This window comes from Bos taurus, chromosome 13 (assembly GCF_002263795.3).
Source record: "Bos taurus isolate L1 Dominette 01449 registration number 42190680 breed Hereford chromosome 13, ARS-UCD2.0, whole genome shotgun sequence".
Taxonomy (NCBI): Eukaryota; Metazoa; Chordata; class Mammalia; order Artiodactyla; family Bovidae; genus Bos; species Bos taurus.
The window spans coordinates 75834854-75853705 of NC_037340.1; the positions used below are offsets into that span (position 1 = coordinate 75834854).

Consider the following 18852-nt stretch of genomic DNA (forward strand, 5'->3'; position numbering starts at 1 on the left):
CTGTAGGTACATGCTGGTACTGCAGCTCTCTAAAGCTTATTCAGGTTGTTTAATTGAAACTTTGTATCTGTTAATCAGTAGTCTCCCTTTTTCCCCAGTCCCCAGCCCCTGAACCTGACTATCTCAGATACCTCCTACAAAGGGAATCATGCAGTATTCGTGGAACTGGCTTATTCCACTTTGCTCAAAGTCCTTCTGGTACAGCCGTGATGCTTCATCTTTCTTAAGGCAGAACAGTATCCACTGTGTGCAGAGACCACATTTACTCCATCCATTCATCGCTCGATGGCCACCTGGGTTGTTTCCAGAATGGTGTTTTTTCTTTTTTTCCTTAATGCAAACCAAATTATCCTGGTGGAATTACCAAGATTCTTAAACACGTATTCCATTTTTTAAAAATGACTTGGTTTGAATGGTTAATTAACAATCCACTTAACAGACATGTTCTGTCACAAGGACAGAATGTGAACAAGACACTCAGCTACATTAAAAGGCTCAATAGCTTAGTCAGTTTAATCCATTAAAAAAATAATAAATCCCCTTTGCCTCTGGGTTGGTAGAGAGTAAGAAAACAGTCTGGATCCCAGACCACACCTCCGAGAAGATAATTATTCCCCAAATCTCACTCTCATGCACTCAGACATAAAGACGTTTCTTTTCTCTTTTAAAACTGTGATTCTCCATGGGACTAGAAGGAAAGGTTAGAAAACCACAGCCCTAAAAGGGGTGCATGGTTCTGAACGTGAGATAATTCACATGAAAAAAATGGGAAAACAGCCTATTACCCTTGGGGTATGAGCCCTTCAACTCTTGATTCAGGCTAGTTCTGTCTTCCTACCATCAACCTTCACATCCTAGTGTGCTCTGCAGAAATCCACTAGAACGTGAGCTGCTTTTCTGGAATCAGCCACCCAAGTGAAGGCAGGCAGGAGACAGAAACAAAACCACCATGCTCTGGGGAAGGCAAAAGTGGATATACGAGCGTTCAGGCGGGGTGTGCCTTTGCGATACCTGATGCCCCTAGCCTCAACCCAGCGGATAGATGGGAATCTGGTAGGAATAAGCGTTTCCAAGGAGACCTCAGGGATTTCATAGACCATAAACTCAAGTCAGGTACAAAGCCACGGGGAGCAACGTGGACTTAGTGGGGAGAGCAGGTGGGAAACTCACACCCAGTCTAATGCAAGGACCCCCTACTCAGGTGCTATCAAAGTGCCTTGGGAATTTGGACCCAACACCAAGTCTTCCAAAATTTTAAAGTAGAAAATAGAAACTTTTTATCTTCTCTTTTACCCAAATGTTAAGAGCATCTCCTTCCTATTTTTTAAGAGAAAACCACCAAGGAGAAACAAAGCCTGGCCATGGGGCAGAGTCCAGGGCACAGGCTGGCAGGGCACAGGCTGGCTGGGCACAGGCTGGCTGCCCACAGCTCACAGCTCTTGGTGATGCTAGGCCACGATGCATATGAACATGGAACCCCTCAAAATACCCACCCGCACCCTCCGAGTGCTGGAAACCACCCGCTTCTCATCCGCTCCCACTCATGCTGTCATTCTGCAGAGGCCCGCGGAAACAAAGGTACAGCCAGGCAGAAAGGGGGCTGGGCAGGAGCCAGATGCCCCAGGGCCAGCGTCTGCGGGGCCTCCGGGGCTTTCAGCCAAGTGGGCAGGAGTCCGGACCAAAATGGGGCTCTGAGGAGCAGCGGGGAGCTCCAGGCGGCCCCGACAGCTGACGCCCCTTCGCTGGGCCAGCCTCCACTCTGTCGGTGGGGTGGAAGATGAGCCCCTACCTGGAGGGATGCTGGGGAGATGCATCTGACCGGTACCCTGCACCCCCAGGAGCTGACCAGCCACAGTCACCGGGGCTGTACCCTCTCCCATTTTTGTCCGGCATTGGTGTCCTAAGTTCCATGAAGTTATTTTACAAATGATTTCAGAAAAGGGTTTCTTTTTCTTAAAGGAGACCCAGGAAATATTGAAAGGGATATCCTATTAGCTTAGTGACAGGAAGCCTCTAGGAGGCTATGTCTTGAGAGGCAACACGGCACACAGCTGAGCTACTTTCTAATTCTGGACCTTGGTTTTCCTATCAGTGAAATGGGGATAAAAGCAGCTTCTATTTAAAAAAGCACTTAATGTCAGCTGCCACAGGAGCATGCACTCGGCCTGGCACACAGCACACACTGAAAACATGTTTCTTTGAATGAATGAACGAATAAAGGAATTTCAGAAAGCTTCCCAACAAAAAATGGTCAAGATCAAAATATAATACTTGCTATCAAACCCAGAACCATCTCCACTAATTTCCATCTTGTTTCCTATCAATGCACTGCTTGGATTCCTGGTAAGTGACTTTGCAGATTACTTTGAAATTCGTTTTTTTTCCCCCAAGATGACAAGCAAAATTTTACAAGGAGCAATTATTTCAGAGTCTGCTTGTTGTTTCAAATGATAAACTGTATTTTCTGTATGTTCTGTGGGTGGGTATAATTTTCAAAATATGTCTTTTAAATATACACACACACAAACACTTTCCCAGCCTGCCTGCTAGGGCTCTGGGGGTGAGGGGGGGCGCGGTTTGCCTCATTTAATCACAACATAACTTGCTGAAAGAGAGCTGGAGATATTAACCGCTGCTCATCTCCGTCTACCTGTTGTTTTGAAGCAGGTGGGGGGGCTGCGCTCTGCAGAGAGCTGCTATTAGCTAGAGTAATTCACATCTAGCTAGAATAATTCACATCGCTAGGAGGGGGAGGGCAGGAAGGCTAGGAAGGAGGGCTCCTACCTGTCAAAACAGCAACCCCTTCTAGTTTCCCATTTTAGCTCCACAGAAAAAGGAACAGGAGGGGACCACCCCACGTGACGATGGGAGATTCATTTACCAGCGATCTGGGGAAATGTTTCTGATCCCTGAAAGCATTATTTTGAAAAGCAATTTGTGCGGTGATTTAATTTACTGCAGGGGGGAGAAAAAAAAAAGAGAACAGCAGAGCTTAAAACAGCCGTGGAACCTATGCCCATGCTGGCTACATCCACAAAATCACGAAAGCAAGATCCTTTCCAACCTACCTGATAAAAACGGAAGCCGGTGCACAATCAGGCTTAACACAGCCCAGGCCAGTATTTTTAAAGTACAAGATCATCGGTGGGTATCATGACAATCAAATAATAGTCGTGCCCCCCGCCCCTTCTCACATTCACTGGCAGGATCAAAGGCTCCCTCGGAGCTACGCATTTGAAGCCCGTGTTTAACTCCCACCTGTCGTGTTGTCCAAAGAAACGGGCATCCACCTGCCCATCTTTATCCCTCAGAGCTTTCGCAGGCCAGAATGGAAACCCCTTCAGTTTTGCCCAAACCAAAGGATGTGGATTGCTCTAGGAAAAGAAAAACAAAATCCCGAGTTTGTACGTATTCGACAGCAAGAACCATATATAAAGCTCAGTAGGTGAGGTTCAGGCAAGGGAGCGGTGAGACAGGCCACAAAGTGAAAGAGGACAGTTTCAAACAGGGTCTGTCTCCCCAAGCAGCAGTCCCCAGATGCGTGGCCAGTAAGCCTGGGCAAGGCTGGCAGTTAAACGGGGAAACTGAGAAGAAGTCAGCGCTGACAAATCCAGGCTTGAATCCTGGCTGTGCCACTACCATCTGGATGGCAGTGAGCAGGAGACCGACCCTTTCTGGGCAACACGGGGACAATAATACCTACAACTCTCCGTTAAGTTGGAGGGTTAAATGCACATGACACCGAGCACAGAGTAACAGGCAGCACTACATACCTTTATTCTTCATCAAGTGCTACTCAGAGCCTAACTATTCAGATATTCATCTCCAAAGGCAGGAAAAGCTCTCAACTATGCTTTGATTCTCAACTCTAATGACAAGTCTTGCTGCCCAATTCCCTCTACCCCCACCCCCATACTCCCAGCCCACCCCAAAACACACCTCTCTCTACAAAGCACCAGTTTGGAAAATGTAGATCCCTGGGGACAACGAGGGTGACTGACGTTCTCTCCCTACCCCCATCCCATCCTCAAGAACCATGGTTTCATATGTAAAATAGACAGCTAGTGGATTTTACATATGGAACACAGGGGAGCTCAACCTGGTGTTCTGTGACAACCTAGAGGGGTGGAATGGGGTGTGAGGTGGGAGGGGGGTTCAAGAGCGAGGAGACTAAGTATGCCTATGATTGACTCATGTTGGTGTATGGCAGAAACCAACACAACAATGTAAAGCAATTATCTTCCAATTAAAAACAGATTTAAAAAAAAAAGGGGGGGGGGAATCCAGACCACCCTGTATTTTCCTGCTCTTCCCTGAGCTCTGACTATGTCAGTGTTGATTAAATCGTTGATCAAATCTTAAAGAAAGGGGAAAAAAAAAGAACCATGGTTTGGCGAGATCATGGAGTTAATCCTAGAAGGGATTTCCAAACCTCTTAAAATAGACCCGGGTGATTCGTAAGTAACATACTCATTCACCACTACTGGCTCACTGTCTGCATGACGTTGGTGTGTCTTCCCTCTGATGAGTTTTTCTTTCACTCTGCATCCTGCTGTTTTCAAGGACCAACAGACCCCGTCAATGATGATGCTTTGAACTTTTAGCCAAAGAGGTTTATCCCACCTGAATTACTCCCTTTCTGACTATAACTATATCAGCAAGAAAATTATCTAAAAACATCATCCACAGTTCCATCCAGTAAGCCACCTGATGAAAGCTGTCCTGGGTCATCCAAGGCAGAGAGTTCAGAGAACAAAGATAGAAAAGGAAACCCAACTTACACAAGGCTCACAAAACCAGTTATCTCGTTTTTGGCAGGCAGCTAGATAACACTCTGGACAAACTTCAATTTCATTCATCTGTAAAGCAAAAAGGTGTTAGAATGCGTCACTCCCAGGGGCCTTATATCTGCAAGTCCTCAAGAAATACATGACGATACTGGCAGGTAAGGTTAGCTAAACTAAATGCCACAGTGGGGAACACCCTGGACATTAATTGGACTATTTCTCACCAACCTTGATGCATTCCCCTAGCCCAAGCCATCATCATCTCTTTCTGAACCTCAGCGTCCTAACTTGGTCCATTCCCCACACACATGGAACAGCCCGAGCCCAGCCCAGGAGGTTCATTTCATCCACACCATCAAAACTAGGGGGCATTTTTCCAGGACACCTAGGCCATTCTTGGAGAAATTCAGGACATTTCCTGCAAATAACGTCAATGCAAACACCTGCCACAAGAAGTCTGAAAGGGAATAAGGGGTCGGCCTTTGAGCAACAGCAACGCAAGATGGCAGCCACCACGGGCTCGGACAATTTATGAAAACCGAATATACAGCCTTAAAATAGAATGGGGACCTAAATACCCAGAAGCACCCCCCTTTGTAAGATTTGTAACAAAAACTAACATGAATGGAGCTAATAGTTCTAATGGAGTGGTGGACCCAAGAGCCGTTATCAGTGCTAGCAAAATGGCAGAATTCGTATAGCATCAAAGTTGTCCTGCAAGAGCTTCGGCGCCTAATGATGTCTAAAGAAAAATGAAACTCCCTCAGCCGCCTGAAGGACAGCATTACAGCAATTAATCAAAAAGAAAAACCACAGGCCTCCCCTGCCCCCATCGATTTAAGCAGTCTTCATTTTCCACAGTAGTAAATTTTCTAGATTCGTCTTGTAGACCTCAAAGTGCTGGAAAGAAAGCTCCCATTCAAAGGCAGTTCATCTTAAGATACTGTAAATGATACTAATTTTTTTGTCCATTTGAAATATATAAATTGTGCTATAACCAAAAAAAAAAAAAGACGACTAAAAAGGACCCAGGGAAATGCCACAGACTGTGGGGCAAAGAATCATAAACTCTACGCTACATGCAGTGCTTGACCACCAGTCAAGGCTGAAAAAATCCTCTCTCTTAGATCACAGATAAGGTAAGGGTGTTATTTCATCACGTACTAGGGTCCGCTCTGTTGCTTTTACTTTCCTCAAAGACAAAAGACGCTGTCTATGCGTCAACAAATTCTCAAATCTCCACAACTACCCTCAGACAATTCCACCAATGGGAACATCAATCACCCAACCCATCATTCCAGTTACACTTAAAAGGGGACAGTGAGAAACACATACCTCATGCTCACAGATTTTGATGACTACTTTTGCAATTTGTGTCAATTTGTGATTTCCTAAGGGAATAAGACAATAGCATTAATTCAAATGGAAACACAGAAACACCTTAGGATTTATACCTCTATTAACAACCTTTTCACTTGCTTTCCCTTGGGAGTAACCCTTTAAAGGTTAAAAACAAGACATGTCTGGCTTCTAACATCAGTGTAGATGACTCTTCCCAGGAACCAGCCTTTGGTGCTGAGATACTCCCTGAAAGATGACAATTTGTGGTGGTTTCCCAACAGTTCACAAGTTAATATTTGAAAGATGCTTTTATAGTTTCAAGGCCCAAATTAGTGGAAAGGAGCCTTCTGACTTCCCCAGCAGTCCAGTGATAAAGAGTCCGCGTGCCAATGCAGGGGATGCAGGTTTGATCCCCGGTCCAGGAAAATTACACGAGTAACTGAGCCCGTGCACCACAACCACTGAGCCCGAGCACCTTAGAGCCCATGCTCTGCACCAAGAGAAGTCGCCACAACGAGAAGCCCACGCGTCTCAACCAGAGAGCAGCCCCTGCTCTGTGCAACCAGAGAAAAGCCCTCGCAGCAACAAAGACCCAGCACAGCTGAAAATAAATAAATATATAAAGGAGCCTTCTTCTGCCCATTGTCCCAGACCCTAACCCAAGAAGTGAAAAAGTGAAGTCGCTCAGTTGTGTCCGACTCTTTGTGATCCCGTGGACTGTAGTCTACCAGGCTTCTCTGTCCATGGGATTTTCCAGGCAAGAGTACTGGAGTGGGTTGCCATTTCCTTCTCCAGGGGATCTTCCTGACCCAGGGATCGAACCCAGGTCTCCTACATTGCAGGCAGATGCTTTACCCTCTGAGCCACCACGGAATACTACGAAGAAGAGTCCAGGGAAAAGAAAACATTTAGTTGACTAACTCCAGTGTGCCTGGTGCAATGAAATAAACTCCTTAAAAAAGCCTTATTAGGAAGCAAGCATGAATGGTCTCATTTCACCTAAGAGTAAACCGAGGTTCAGGAATCATCACATATATGAGATCACTGAGCTAATGAACTGAGATTATGGCTCCTGGTCTAACTCTTAAATCCCTCACCTTTGCACTAAACCAGAGAACAAGAAGGTCGAAAAGCCATGTTGTATTGAACAGTATGTTTTCAGAAATTGTAGATTTGGTGGCAAAAGATTTCATACACACAAATACCTAGATTTCTGACATGTTTGAAAACTCACATCAGAAAACTCTGTATCCAATAAACCACTGGAGTGTCCAATGGCGACCTCTCCAGAGTGGGCAGGAGTTCCCTGTTGTCTGCAGTCTCCAGCTCCCCGCACTGGTCATCCTGGCTTATTCTACTGTTTTTCTGCTACCTGGCTTCATTTACTTGTTTATATGATCTTACTGGCCTTTCTCTGTATTTGATTTTATAACCTTTACACAAATTCCCAATGCCTAGATACATACCTTTCTCTCATCCCTGCGTCCCCAGCCCTGCAAACACATTAGTAATACAAAATATGTACTTTAAGCAGATAGTCATCCACTCATATTTCCTTCTTCAAACATCAGCTAACAACAGTCTATGCTATAGGAAACAAGATAGGCCCTTAAAGACCTTATGCCCTGGTGAGCAACTCAAAATTTAAAAAGCACCATCAAGAAAGTGCGATAAATACTGTCATGCAGAAGGACAGGTACTGAGAGCCCTTAACAAAAGTATGTAATACGGTCTGGGTCACAAAGGAAAACTCCTCAGGACTGAAAGGCTGAGACTGAAGGACAAGGAAAAATCATCAAGGGAAAGAGAGAGGAGTGTTTCAGCAGGGGACTAGAGGAGCAGGATGGGGCAGGACACGCTTAAAGATCTACCCGGCAAGAAGGCAGACAGAGAGGATTATGGGAGAAGATAGGGCAATGGGAAAGGTGCCCATGGGAGAGATTTTAATGGGAAGTCTCCTCCAATCTGTCCAAAAGGCTTAATCCACAAAAACGTAACTAACAAAACTTTATACAAAATCTAAAGAAAACTCCTAAAACTTAATAACAAAAAAAAAAATTCAATTTTTGAAATGAACAAAACATCTGAATAGACGTTTTACCAACAAAAGATGCATAATGACTAATAAACACAAAAGGTACTCAATACCTAGTCATTAGAGACCAATAAAACAGCCACTGCATAACACTTCATGCCTTCAAGAACGGCTACACAGTATCAAATGTTGGCAATGATACAGCACAACAAAACTCTCACATACACTGCTGGAAGGAGTGTAAAATAATACAACCAACTGACGAAACAATTTGGTAAAATTTCTTATAATTTAAATACAAACCTACTCAATGATCTAGCAATACCACTCTTGGGTATTTATCCAAGAGAAATGAGAGTCTATGTCCACACAAAGACTTCTGTAACAATGTTCACGAGGGGGGCTTTATTCATAATAGCCGAAAACTGAAAACAATACAAATATCCATCAACATCAACAAAGGAAATGGATAAATTGTATATTGACACAATACTGACATCACCCCTCAGTAAGAAACAAAGCAATAATACATACAACAGAAGGGAATCCCCAAAATAGTATACTCTGTCCACACAGTCAAGACTCCACTGATATCAAATTCTAGAATATGGAGAATTAATTCTCAGTAATTCCTTTTGAGGAGTGTGGATTTAGTGGAGAGCGGCAACTGGGATATAATAGGGTGATAGAATTGTTTCAGGGTCTTATTTGCAGTTGGAGTTATGGAGGTGGAACACGTTTGTCAGATTCATGGAATGTACCTGTAAAACCTGTGCTTTCTATTTTATATAATTATTCCTCCATTAAGAAGGACAGGGAGGCCTTCCCTGATGATATAGTGGTTAAGAATCTGCGTGCCCGTGCAGGGGACACGGGTTCAATCCCAGATTCCACATGCCATGGACCACCTAAGCCCACGCACCATGACTGAAGCCTGAGCACTTAGAGCCTGTTCTCTGCAACAAGAGAAGCCACCGAGATGAGAGTCCCATGCACGGCAACGAAGAGTAGCCTCCAACTAGAGAAAGCCCACACGCAGCAGCAAAGACCCAGCGCAACCAACGATAAATAAGTATTTTTTTTTAATTAAGAGGACAGGTAAAAGCATCACATAGTCACAAGCAACAGTGGACATCAGCTCATACCCTAAAATGCATGTAGTCACCGTGCCCTATTCACACATATTAGCAATCTACACGTAAGTTTCTTCAGCTCTGGGTTGACGCATGAGAAAAGATCCTCATTTTTTTTTTTAATGAAAGGCGGGAGAACAGGCAACACACGCAGCATACTCTCTTTTCTAAGAGTCGTCTAAGCCACTCACCCCCATTATAAATGATGCAGTTGTGCAAAATCCATTTTGCATCAGCCAGGAAGGCTTCTGTGCAGCCATACATTTTCTTTTTAGCATTCTGGGGAGAAAAGCCACAGAAAATAATCACCAGTGAGTCTCTATAAGCCACAGCATGTAACACCTGCGTCCCCACATAATTTTCTTAGCAGTCATTTGCCAAATTAATTAATGCTTTTACTCATTTCCCAAGATGCTATTACAGTTGAGATCTATAACTCTATAAAAATGCATTCACTGAATTCATCACACTAACCTGAATCTTCTCATCTTATAGCACTGTCATTTATCAAGCAGCTTCTTCCAATGAACCAGGGTATTTTATATATTTACACATTTATTATTAATTGTACAGTCTCCCATAAGCCTCATAATTGAAAACTCAATGAAGCCATTCTTATCCCCATTTTACAGACAGAGAAACTGAGGTATAGTATTGTTAAAGAACTAATCCGAGTTCCAAAGCTATTAATTTGTGAAATTAGGATTCTAATCTCATCTTTTTGGAACGTCTTTTTTTTTTTTTTTTTTAACACCATAAGGGTGTAAGCAATTTTCGAAAGCAGGGTGAATTTACTGTTTGGAGGTTGGGGGAATGGGTCCATCAATACACACAATATAAAGTAATGTTTTCTCCTCATTCATGCTTTTCTTTAAGAATATTTTGGTGCCAAAAATTTGAAAATCAGCACCAAGATGACAGACACAGTCTAAAATGCTACCAGTGTAATTTTCAGCATGGAATTTCAGTTCAAACCTTTGAAAACCAGGGTTAGGCACTACAGAAATACCCTTCTCGGTGAAGTAAGTCAAGATCTAAGAAGCCACATGTTTACTGCTAACATGAAGGTTTTCCCAGATACTTAATTTTCTCTGATTCCTTCCTGCTGCTCTCATTAACACCTCCAAAAGAAAGAGAAGGGTAAACCCCAAATCAATCAAATCACTAATGCTTAGAAGCTGTAACTTTCTCGGATAAAAGGCTAGAATCACCAGCAGAAATACTATTTGGCGCTAAGCAGTGGGTTTCAACGCCCACTGCAATCCTTGGGAAAATGTTACAAAGACGTTAGGGGAATGAGCGTTCTTCCATCCAAATGAAAGTGGCGCAGGGGAGACACAGAAGAGCCATCTAACTTGAGACAGGGCTGGCAAGTGAGGGCGACTCTCGAGTCATCTCGACAGCTGTGGGCTCTCTGATGGAAGCCCACCTTTTCCAATGTACAAAGGTCCATGGGGTGGAAGATGTATTCTGCATAGTCAGGATGTTGCTCCAAGGGGACAGGCTTCTGAAATGCATCTGTCTGTAAAAGAAAGGACGCGTACACACAAACACAAACCCGTCACTGCCACGGAAGACCGCAAGCATTAACGCCTACACAGTACTTCCACAACGGAGACATCTTTCCAGAAAATACAGTTCTAAAACTTTCTACAAAACAGGCCCTTGAAAAGCTCCAAAGTGGTTTACCTTCTAATTCTGCCTGGTTATCAATAATCATGGGCCAAGCCGTGTTCCAGTTTTGTCATCTGTTCTGTTTTCAGTGTAAACTCAAAAACAGGTCCAGGCCTCTTCAGTTAAGATCGACAAGAACAATGGGCTATCAGTTACTTTAGACCTCAACTCTGAAGGAGGCTCATCTGTAGTACATCGCAAATGCCCATAATTAAAATTGACTGGCGGTGAAATTTGGCTACACCTAGGGATGACATTGGAGAAGGCAATGGCACCCCACTCCAGTACTCTTGCCTGGAAAATCCCATGGACGAAGGAGCCTGGAAGGCTGCAGTCCGTGGGGTCACTGAGGGTCGGACACGACTGAACGACTTCACCTTCACTTTTCACCTTCGTGCATTGGAGAAGGAAATGGCAACCCACTCCAGTGTTCTTGCCTGGAGAATCCCAGGGACGGGGGAGCCTGGTGGGCTGCCGTCTATGGGGTCGCACAGAGTCAGACACGACTGAAGCGACTTAGCAGCAGTAGCAGAGATGACATGCCAAAAAGTTCCTCTAAGTGCCAACAGATATTTTACACATGGGTGGAAATCTTAGTGAGATTTTGCTCCTCCTCTTAGGAGCCAAATTACTTCCAACACAGGGACTACGTAAAGCGGTCCCCAGCCTTTTAGGCACCAGAGACGTGTTTTGTAGAAGACCATTTCTCCATGGACGGGCGTGAGGTGATGGTTTGGGGATGATTCAAGCGTATTACAATTATTGCGCACTTTATTTCCAATCTAATGCCACTGCTGATCTGACAGGCGTGCCAGTCCGCGGCCTGGAGGTTGGGGCCCTGGAGTAAAGGTTTTGTATCTTAGTCCACTTTTTTAAGCCCTATTTGAATCAGTTCAAAATGTGAGGCCTGGTTTGTCAATGGGCACTATTTACTTATTAATAAAAAAATATATAGGGAATTCCCAGCGGTTAGGATTCAGCGCTCTCAACGCGAGGAGCCCAGGTTTGATCCCTTGTCAAGTAACTATGACCAGGAACACACAGATACAATTTTTACGGACACACACACACTTACAGATAAGATTTAATTAACGACCAAATTGTGCTCAAGCAAGGCATGTGAATGGGTTACCATTTGCAGTTACCCGAGCTCTTTCTCATCCAGAATAAGTTTGGCTTTGTCAGTTTAAAAGATGTTTCCATAAAATCAGCAACTTTCTGCCCTGATTTTGTAACAAACAATTTAGGTAAGAAATTAACACCTTCTTTGATTTTTCTTTTTGGTTTATAATTCTACAGAGTTGACAAATCTAAATAAATCAATTCTTCCTGTCAAAGTTTGGTGTTTTCTTTTTAATGAGGCTATATACTTTTGCTTCCGTTGATGGAGTTTTTGTGAAAGGGGTTCCCAATTTAGCAACACCCAACGGGCATGCTCTGAACTTTTTCCATCATGATATCAATTTCAGAATAGAATCTCAAAAGTAAAGTTTCTACATTTTTAAAGAAATTAAACCACAATGGCTACTAAAAGCATTCAGATTCTGTATTTCCATGTATTCCTTTGACTTAGAAAGCAAAGTCTCAAGAGTTTCATAAAGGGTCACCACTAGCCCATCTGGTGCCTTCATGTAAATCTACCAAAGAACTCTACAAAAGAACCCAACTTTCTGTAGGAAAAATGTCCTAACGTTGATAATCTTGTCATAAAGTATTATTTTTAAAAACAAGGTATGTTACTGCCATCTTTCTGACAACTGTTGCAAAAAACTACAAAATGACAGCTATGATAACTGGGACTCTTTGAGAGAAACCATTTTAAAGTACACAGCTTGCCAGTTGAGCATGGCAGGCCTGCCTTCACATCGATTTTCCTAAGGGCAAAGGCTGCCCATCAAATCCCAATTCAAACTTAAAGAAACTAAGCAAATCCTCACCCTTTACAGGAATCTCACTGGTTGAGTTTTACTTGAAGGCTCCCCATCATTAGACCCTGATTACAAATAAACTGGGTTGCACTCAGCTCTCTCACTGAAATGGAATTTTTACAACTCCCCCTTATCTAGTGTGGTCTGAGGTTTCACTTTGCAACCACTAAGAATTTTAAATCCCCACCAGCTTCCTAACATATGTCATTTTCTGACTAAACTCCTAAAGGACACAAAGTGTTCACTTTAGAGAATTCACTGAATGCCTCTGTCCAGTTAAATTTTCAGGGATTTGCATCTGGGCACACAAGACCCAAAGAGTAAGAAGCACACGTGTCTGAAAAGCCAAGGTAACTACAAGGAACAAAAATGTTAACAGAACAAAAACCACCATTCTCATTAACACGTGTATCAAGGGGAAGTGTCTTTTTTTTTTTTTTTCGGGGAAGTGTCTTCTTACCCCTGGCTGTTTCATTTTCTGAATGGCGAACTTGAGCAGGTATGATAACTGTTCGATGGTGAGCATCGTCATGGCTTTACTCTGAGTCTCAATGCATTCTGCTACTGTGATCTTCTGCAAGTCAAAATCACACAAATACCCAGTTAGGAAAGAATATTATGATCCCATGTATTCATTTCCCTTTCCTAATTTTCCAGTAACTTCATACATAAAAAACGATCCCCATCTAAATGAGACCAGTTGTTTCGCTTGATGAGGACTCCAGTCTACTTGACCTGGGGGCTGGATCTGTGGATAAAAATGAAGCAGCACACCAATCCACTGATGACCTGATTAAGAAGTGTTGTTAGCTCATGGAGGCAATGTAATCTGAAAAGAGGGAAGGTGGGCAAGGACCCGAAAAATCGTCATTCTTATAACCTTGGGTTTCAAAAATAGGACGTGAAAGGCCACTGGAGGTTTCAGAGCACTCTCCTCACACAATGAATGAACCACTTTCCTTGAGCCTCTAGAGGTTCTGGGCTATCTTTCAGGAAACTGACAAGGCATTGATGCAATGACATCATGGATGGGGCAGGACAGTCTTCCCTACAGAAAAAGTCTAATGCGTGAAAGCGAACGAATAAGTATGATTTCATTCTCCGTCACCACTGACGTGAACCCACTCAGGACACTCCAGCAAACTATCCAAGGAGCAATCTTACATGTCTACCTCCATGGGCAAGAAAAGAGAAATTCCTATCAAAGACATGTCTGAAACCAGATTCTGCTATATAAACTGGTACCAGATCTCAGAGCTGTGGAATCCTTAGGTAACAGCAAGAACAAAAACAGCCAACTCGGATGATGTCACTCTTGAATCACCTGTGTAGGGAGAGCAAAGCAAGGTTTCTCCAACTACTCTGGATTTTGTTTCCATTCTTCAGATCTCTGGATCCTCCAAAAGGAACTTTCATGGTTGGTTGTTGAGAAAAAAGGGCAACACAAGAGGTGCTCGGAAGGGGAGATGATGCATGGATCTAACTGTTCAGCTACCAGAACTGGAAACAGCTAGTCTTCTAGTTGACCGCCTCGCCCATTCACTCCTGGAAGAAATCCAGGACTCAAAAGTCTTAGACATAGATCACACATCTGTTTGAACTCCAGTTCGTTTCCAGGTAACTATCCATGGTGAACACCTGAGTTGCTCACTCAACTGTAGACCTCTTCTCTCCCAGCCCCAGCCCAGTCCTCCTGGCTGGCAATGCCTGGGTCCTACAATATAGACTGAAAAGGGGCCAGACAGACATTTGCAAGCCTTTCCTGCCTGGGGACTGGTGAGCCAATCCTGACCAAGGAGCCCAAGGACATGTCTTTTGCTTGATAAAAAGGGACGTGAGGAGACACACTTCTCCCAGGAGGACTACTGTCTAGCCACACGTGATAAAACCTCCAGCCACCATCTTATGGCCAGGGACACATCACCTCAACAACAAAATGTGAAGATTCTGGCTCTGAACAAACTCTGTCCTGGTCCTGCCTCTGGCTTCTTTCTACACACGATAATAAATCCCTATGGTTTCAGCTGCCTTTCATCAAGCTCTATTCTCTATAGCAAAAGTATCCTGTCTGAGCCACTATCTTCGCTGAGAAATTATTAAACAATTGGGAAGGAATGGTCAAGACAAAGGAAACAGATGAAGGCTCCAGTTTCCACAATTAAATGCAGAGAATGAGGTTGGACTCTGAACAGGAGGCCACTGCAGAACAATGTCTCTGTCTAAAGTAACCCAGAGAGAATCAGGGATCATCTTTTGCAATTCTAGGGGCATAACACCATTAAAATGTCATCATATTGATCTGACACCTAATTTCTTCGCATAGATTTTCCCTTTACTGTACACAAAAGCGATACTACAGACACCGTCCTAAAGCTTGCCTTTTTCCCCCCATGATCAACATCTGAGAACTTTCCATTTCCTACATAGAAAGCATCCTCATTTGAGACCTAATACCAATGTACCTTTGAATTCAGGTGACATTCCATATTAAATAACTTTGTAGATGACATTCTTTTTGTTTGCTGCTGCTGTCGTTTCACTTCATTTTTGTTTTCTAGATAAAATTCTTATTTTCAGCATTTGGAAAAAGCATCTCAGATGGATGTTCCCAAGACTAGAAGACACTTCAGAAGAGTGGAAATCATAATTGTTTTCATGAAGAGTGTTCAGGCTTTGCTACAAATGAAATATACACGTTCCCTTCACTGTGCCAGCGTGCTTCTGACTCGGTTCCGTACCCACTGCCTTTTCCCATGGCTCCATGGCTCCTTCCCTTCTTTAAGTCTTTCTCACATCGTAAGAGGACTTCCTGGACCTCTTCATTTAAGAGGCATGCAAAAGAGCATCAGATGGCCCCCACGTAGGACACACAAACACTGGCCTTCCAGCTTGGCTACTACCGAGGATTCAGTGATGCAGCAGGAAACAACATCCAAGAAGTAAGAAAAGAGCTCGGGATCTTCTCGAAACATATGAACTGGTAGAAGTTTGTAACTTCTGGAATGCGCACTCCAGAAGAATCAGAGAAGGCTGAAGATCTCAGAGCGATCCAAAAACCCACAAAGAATCAAAATCAATATTCAGTGCGATTGTCTTTCCAAGAGCTGGAGTGCTAAGGCCACTGCCAGTGTCGGTCCCCAAAAAGGGGGACAGATCAGGACCGAGCAGAGGGAAGGCAAAGAACTTCTCTTCTCCTTGTGTTTGGATTATTTGAAAAATTTGATATCAAAGGAAGAAACAGAAAGGAGAGTAAACGAGGCAGACAATGCATTCATTCATCAGGAACTAACCTCACATTCAGGACAAAACCAGTCCCCCTCTGGTTCCGATGTCAGTCTCAGACACTTAGCGTGATAAACCCGGGGACAGAGCTCACAGCAAAGGACTTGGCCTTCCCGGTGACAAACCCAGCAGTAGAAATCATTTCGTCCGTCCTGCGGTACAACATCAACAGGGTCTGTGGTGAGTGGCTGCTTCATATAGTAAAACGGACCATGTCTTAGTTCTGACTGAAATGTAGGCAAGAAAGACAGGTTTGGTTTCAAAACAAATGTGCATTCTCAAAAGGAATTTGAACAAATACAACAATAACAACAAAAGAAAATCAGAGCATTACCCACATTCATTAAAAAGCTATCTGGGGTTACTCTACTCTATATTAAAATAGAATTTGCAAGTCATTAGGTATTAAGATTTATTTATTCGATCTTGTATTTGAAGAGGCCATGACTTGAAAAGCTGGTGTCTGAGAGTTAACAGGCAGCCTAGCAGGAGAGCTCAATGGCTAAAACCAAGGCATGCCTGGGTTCAAATTTAGCTCTACCAGCTGCAGGACCAGGGCAAGTCTCTTAACCCCCCCAGCTTCAATTTTCTCATCTGTAAAATGGGGTTGATAACATCTAACTCCATGGGATTGTGGTTGGAATTAAAAGGAATCATACAACGTATGCAATTAACACAGCGCCACCATGACAAATATTGCTAATACACTTTTAAGTCCAACATATGGAAGTCTAAATGTAAAAAGCCAAGCAAGTATGGCAATTTGCCCTGGGAGTCTTTCAACAATGGGCCATGGGAGAATGGATCTGTTTGGAAATAAGTCATCAAAAATGATCATTCATTTTTTTGAAGGCCACCCCTAATGCACAAAGAATTATAGCCAACAAGAGGCTTTCCTAAAACCATGCTTCTCAAACACAGGAGGCCCTGGTATTTGCAGAGAAGCCACGTTTCTTACTGAAGACAAACAAGGGTAGAAAGATAAGAGCTGGAAGTGCCAATTCATGAGAGCTAGACCCCTCCCTACGCCAAAATAGCAAGAGAAATGCTTCCCTAATGATGCATAGGAAAAGACCCTGATGCTGGGAGAGAAGGAGGGCAGGAGGAGAAGGGGATGACAGAGGACGAGATGGTTGGATGCCATTACCAACTCAATGGACACGAGTTTGAGCAAGCTCTGGGAGTTGGTGATGGACAGGGAAGCCTAGCATGCTGCAGTCCATGGGGTCAAAAAGAGTCAGACACAACTGAGCGACTGAACTGAATGAACTAAATGATACATTACAAAATCTGGCAAAGCTACTCTCTGAAAACAATCCCTCAGAAGAAACTGAAAACAATCCCTCAGAAGAAAGTCATTCAGAAAATGCCTATTGGAGACCAGTAAGAAATCTTGTTTAGGAAGCATGAGAAAGTCTAGGGGTATGTGTTCAAAATGACCTGGTAACTTCCCATTTGACCTTGGGAAAGCTACTCAACCCACTTTAGCCTTGATTCCATGGACAACAGGGCAGCCACAGCCACAATGCCTACCTCGGAAAAAACCTCCTTGTTAACAAGCTTTTCCCTGTCCTTCAGAAAAACTTTATAGTTCTTTCCATAAAGATTTCAAGCATTGGTTAGGGACTGCATAATTTTTGTTGCTGTGTGAATGGGTCATTTTCCCATTACAGTCTCTAAATAGTTATTGTTGGTACATAGAAGCGCTATTAGATTTTTTAATACTACTTATATATACACAGTTCTAATAGTTTACTGATTAAAAACTTTTATCATCTCTAAGTAACCTTAGTTTTGTCGGCCCATGTCTAATACTCGTGTATCATTTTAGTTTTCTCCTTATTTTACCAGCTAGGACCCCCCAGGATAATGGGAGAGAGTGACCACAATTGCAGGCATCCATCTTGCTCCTGGTTTTTATTATGAGGTTTTAATGTCTCCCAAATGCCTGGTACTTCCACCTTCCTTGATAAAGAGTTTCAGAGATCCTTGCTTAGCAGATCTTTATGAATCAATCCTTCTAAGCCTCCCAACTCACTTCTACTAAGAAAAGAGCTAAGACTCATAAGGGCGGTTGTGTAATTTTTGAGTCCTGTTTCAGTTCAACATTTAGAGTGCTCTACTTGGTTTCCAGCGGATAATATCATCATTAGGCTATTCTGTCCGTGTCACGTTTTTCAGCACACTGTCACACACACCATCTTCACTCTGTCCTCACCATCCCCCAGAGAGGCACTCAGGGCAGACACCACTAGTCCTAGTGGACAGATGAGAAAAAGAAGCTTAAAAGACTCATCTGACCCCTCGAGTCCAGAAGCAAGGACTCCCACCCGGGGGTCCTAGCACTTTCTCTCACCGCTATGCCCCACAGAAGATGAAGCTGAATGCAAAAGAGATTCTGATGATTCAGTGACCCCCTCAGAGAACATTCTCTGTAATTCAAAATAACTTCTGCCAAACAAACTTATGATTACCAGGGGGTAAAGGGAGCAGGGGATGAATTGGAAGATTATGATTGACATATACACATTACTATATATAAAATAGATGGGTCTCCCCAGCGGCTCAGTGATAAAGAAACCACCTTCAATGCAGGAGACTCAGGTTTGGATCTTCCTGGTTCAGGAAGTGGTTGAGGAAATGGCAACCCACTCCAGTATTCTTGCCTGCGA

At 43.4% G+C, this 18852-nt stretch overlaps 1 protein-coding gene and 1 pseudogene across 36 annotated transcripts in view; one reads left to right on the forward strand and one right to left on the reverse strand.

Moving 5' to 3' along the window:
* Positions 1-18852, reverse strand: part of ZMYND8 (zinc finger MYND-type containing 8) — a 124927-nt gene that overhangs the window by 59974 nt on the left and 46101 nt on the right. For 22 of the 36 annotated variants that reach the window (XM_015474134.3, XM_005214584.5, XM_005214579.5 and 19 more), the window contains 7 exons: positions 16189-16407; positions 13359-13472; positions 10726-10818; positions 9488-9575; positions 6123-6178; positions 4782-4859; positions 3259-3374 (listed from right to left, as the gene is read on the reverse strand). In XM_015474134.3, the coding sequence (XP_015329620.2) occupies positions 3259-3374; positions 4782-4859; positions 6123-6178; positions 9488-9575; positions 10726-10818; positions 13359-13472; positions 16189-16377 (734 nt within the window). In that variant the 5' untranslated portion in view covers positions 16378-16407. The remainder of the gene's footprint in view (positions 1-3258; positions 3375-4781; positions 4860-6122; positions 6179-9487; positions 9576-10725; positions 10819-13358; positions 13473-16188; positions 16408-18852) is intronic. The other 14 variants (XM_025000397.2, XM_025000396.2, XM_005214585.5 and 11 more) reach the window with 3 other exon arrangements.
* On the forward strand, positions 4930-5599 carry LOC104973934 (ubiquitin-conjugating enzyme E2 variant 1-like; annotated as a pseudogene).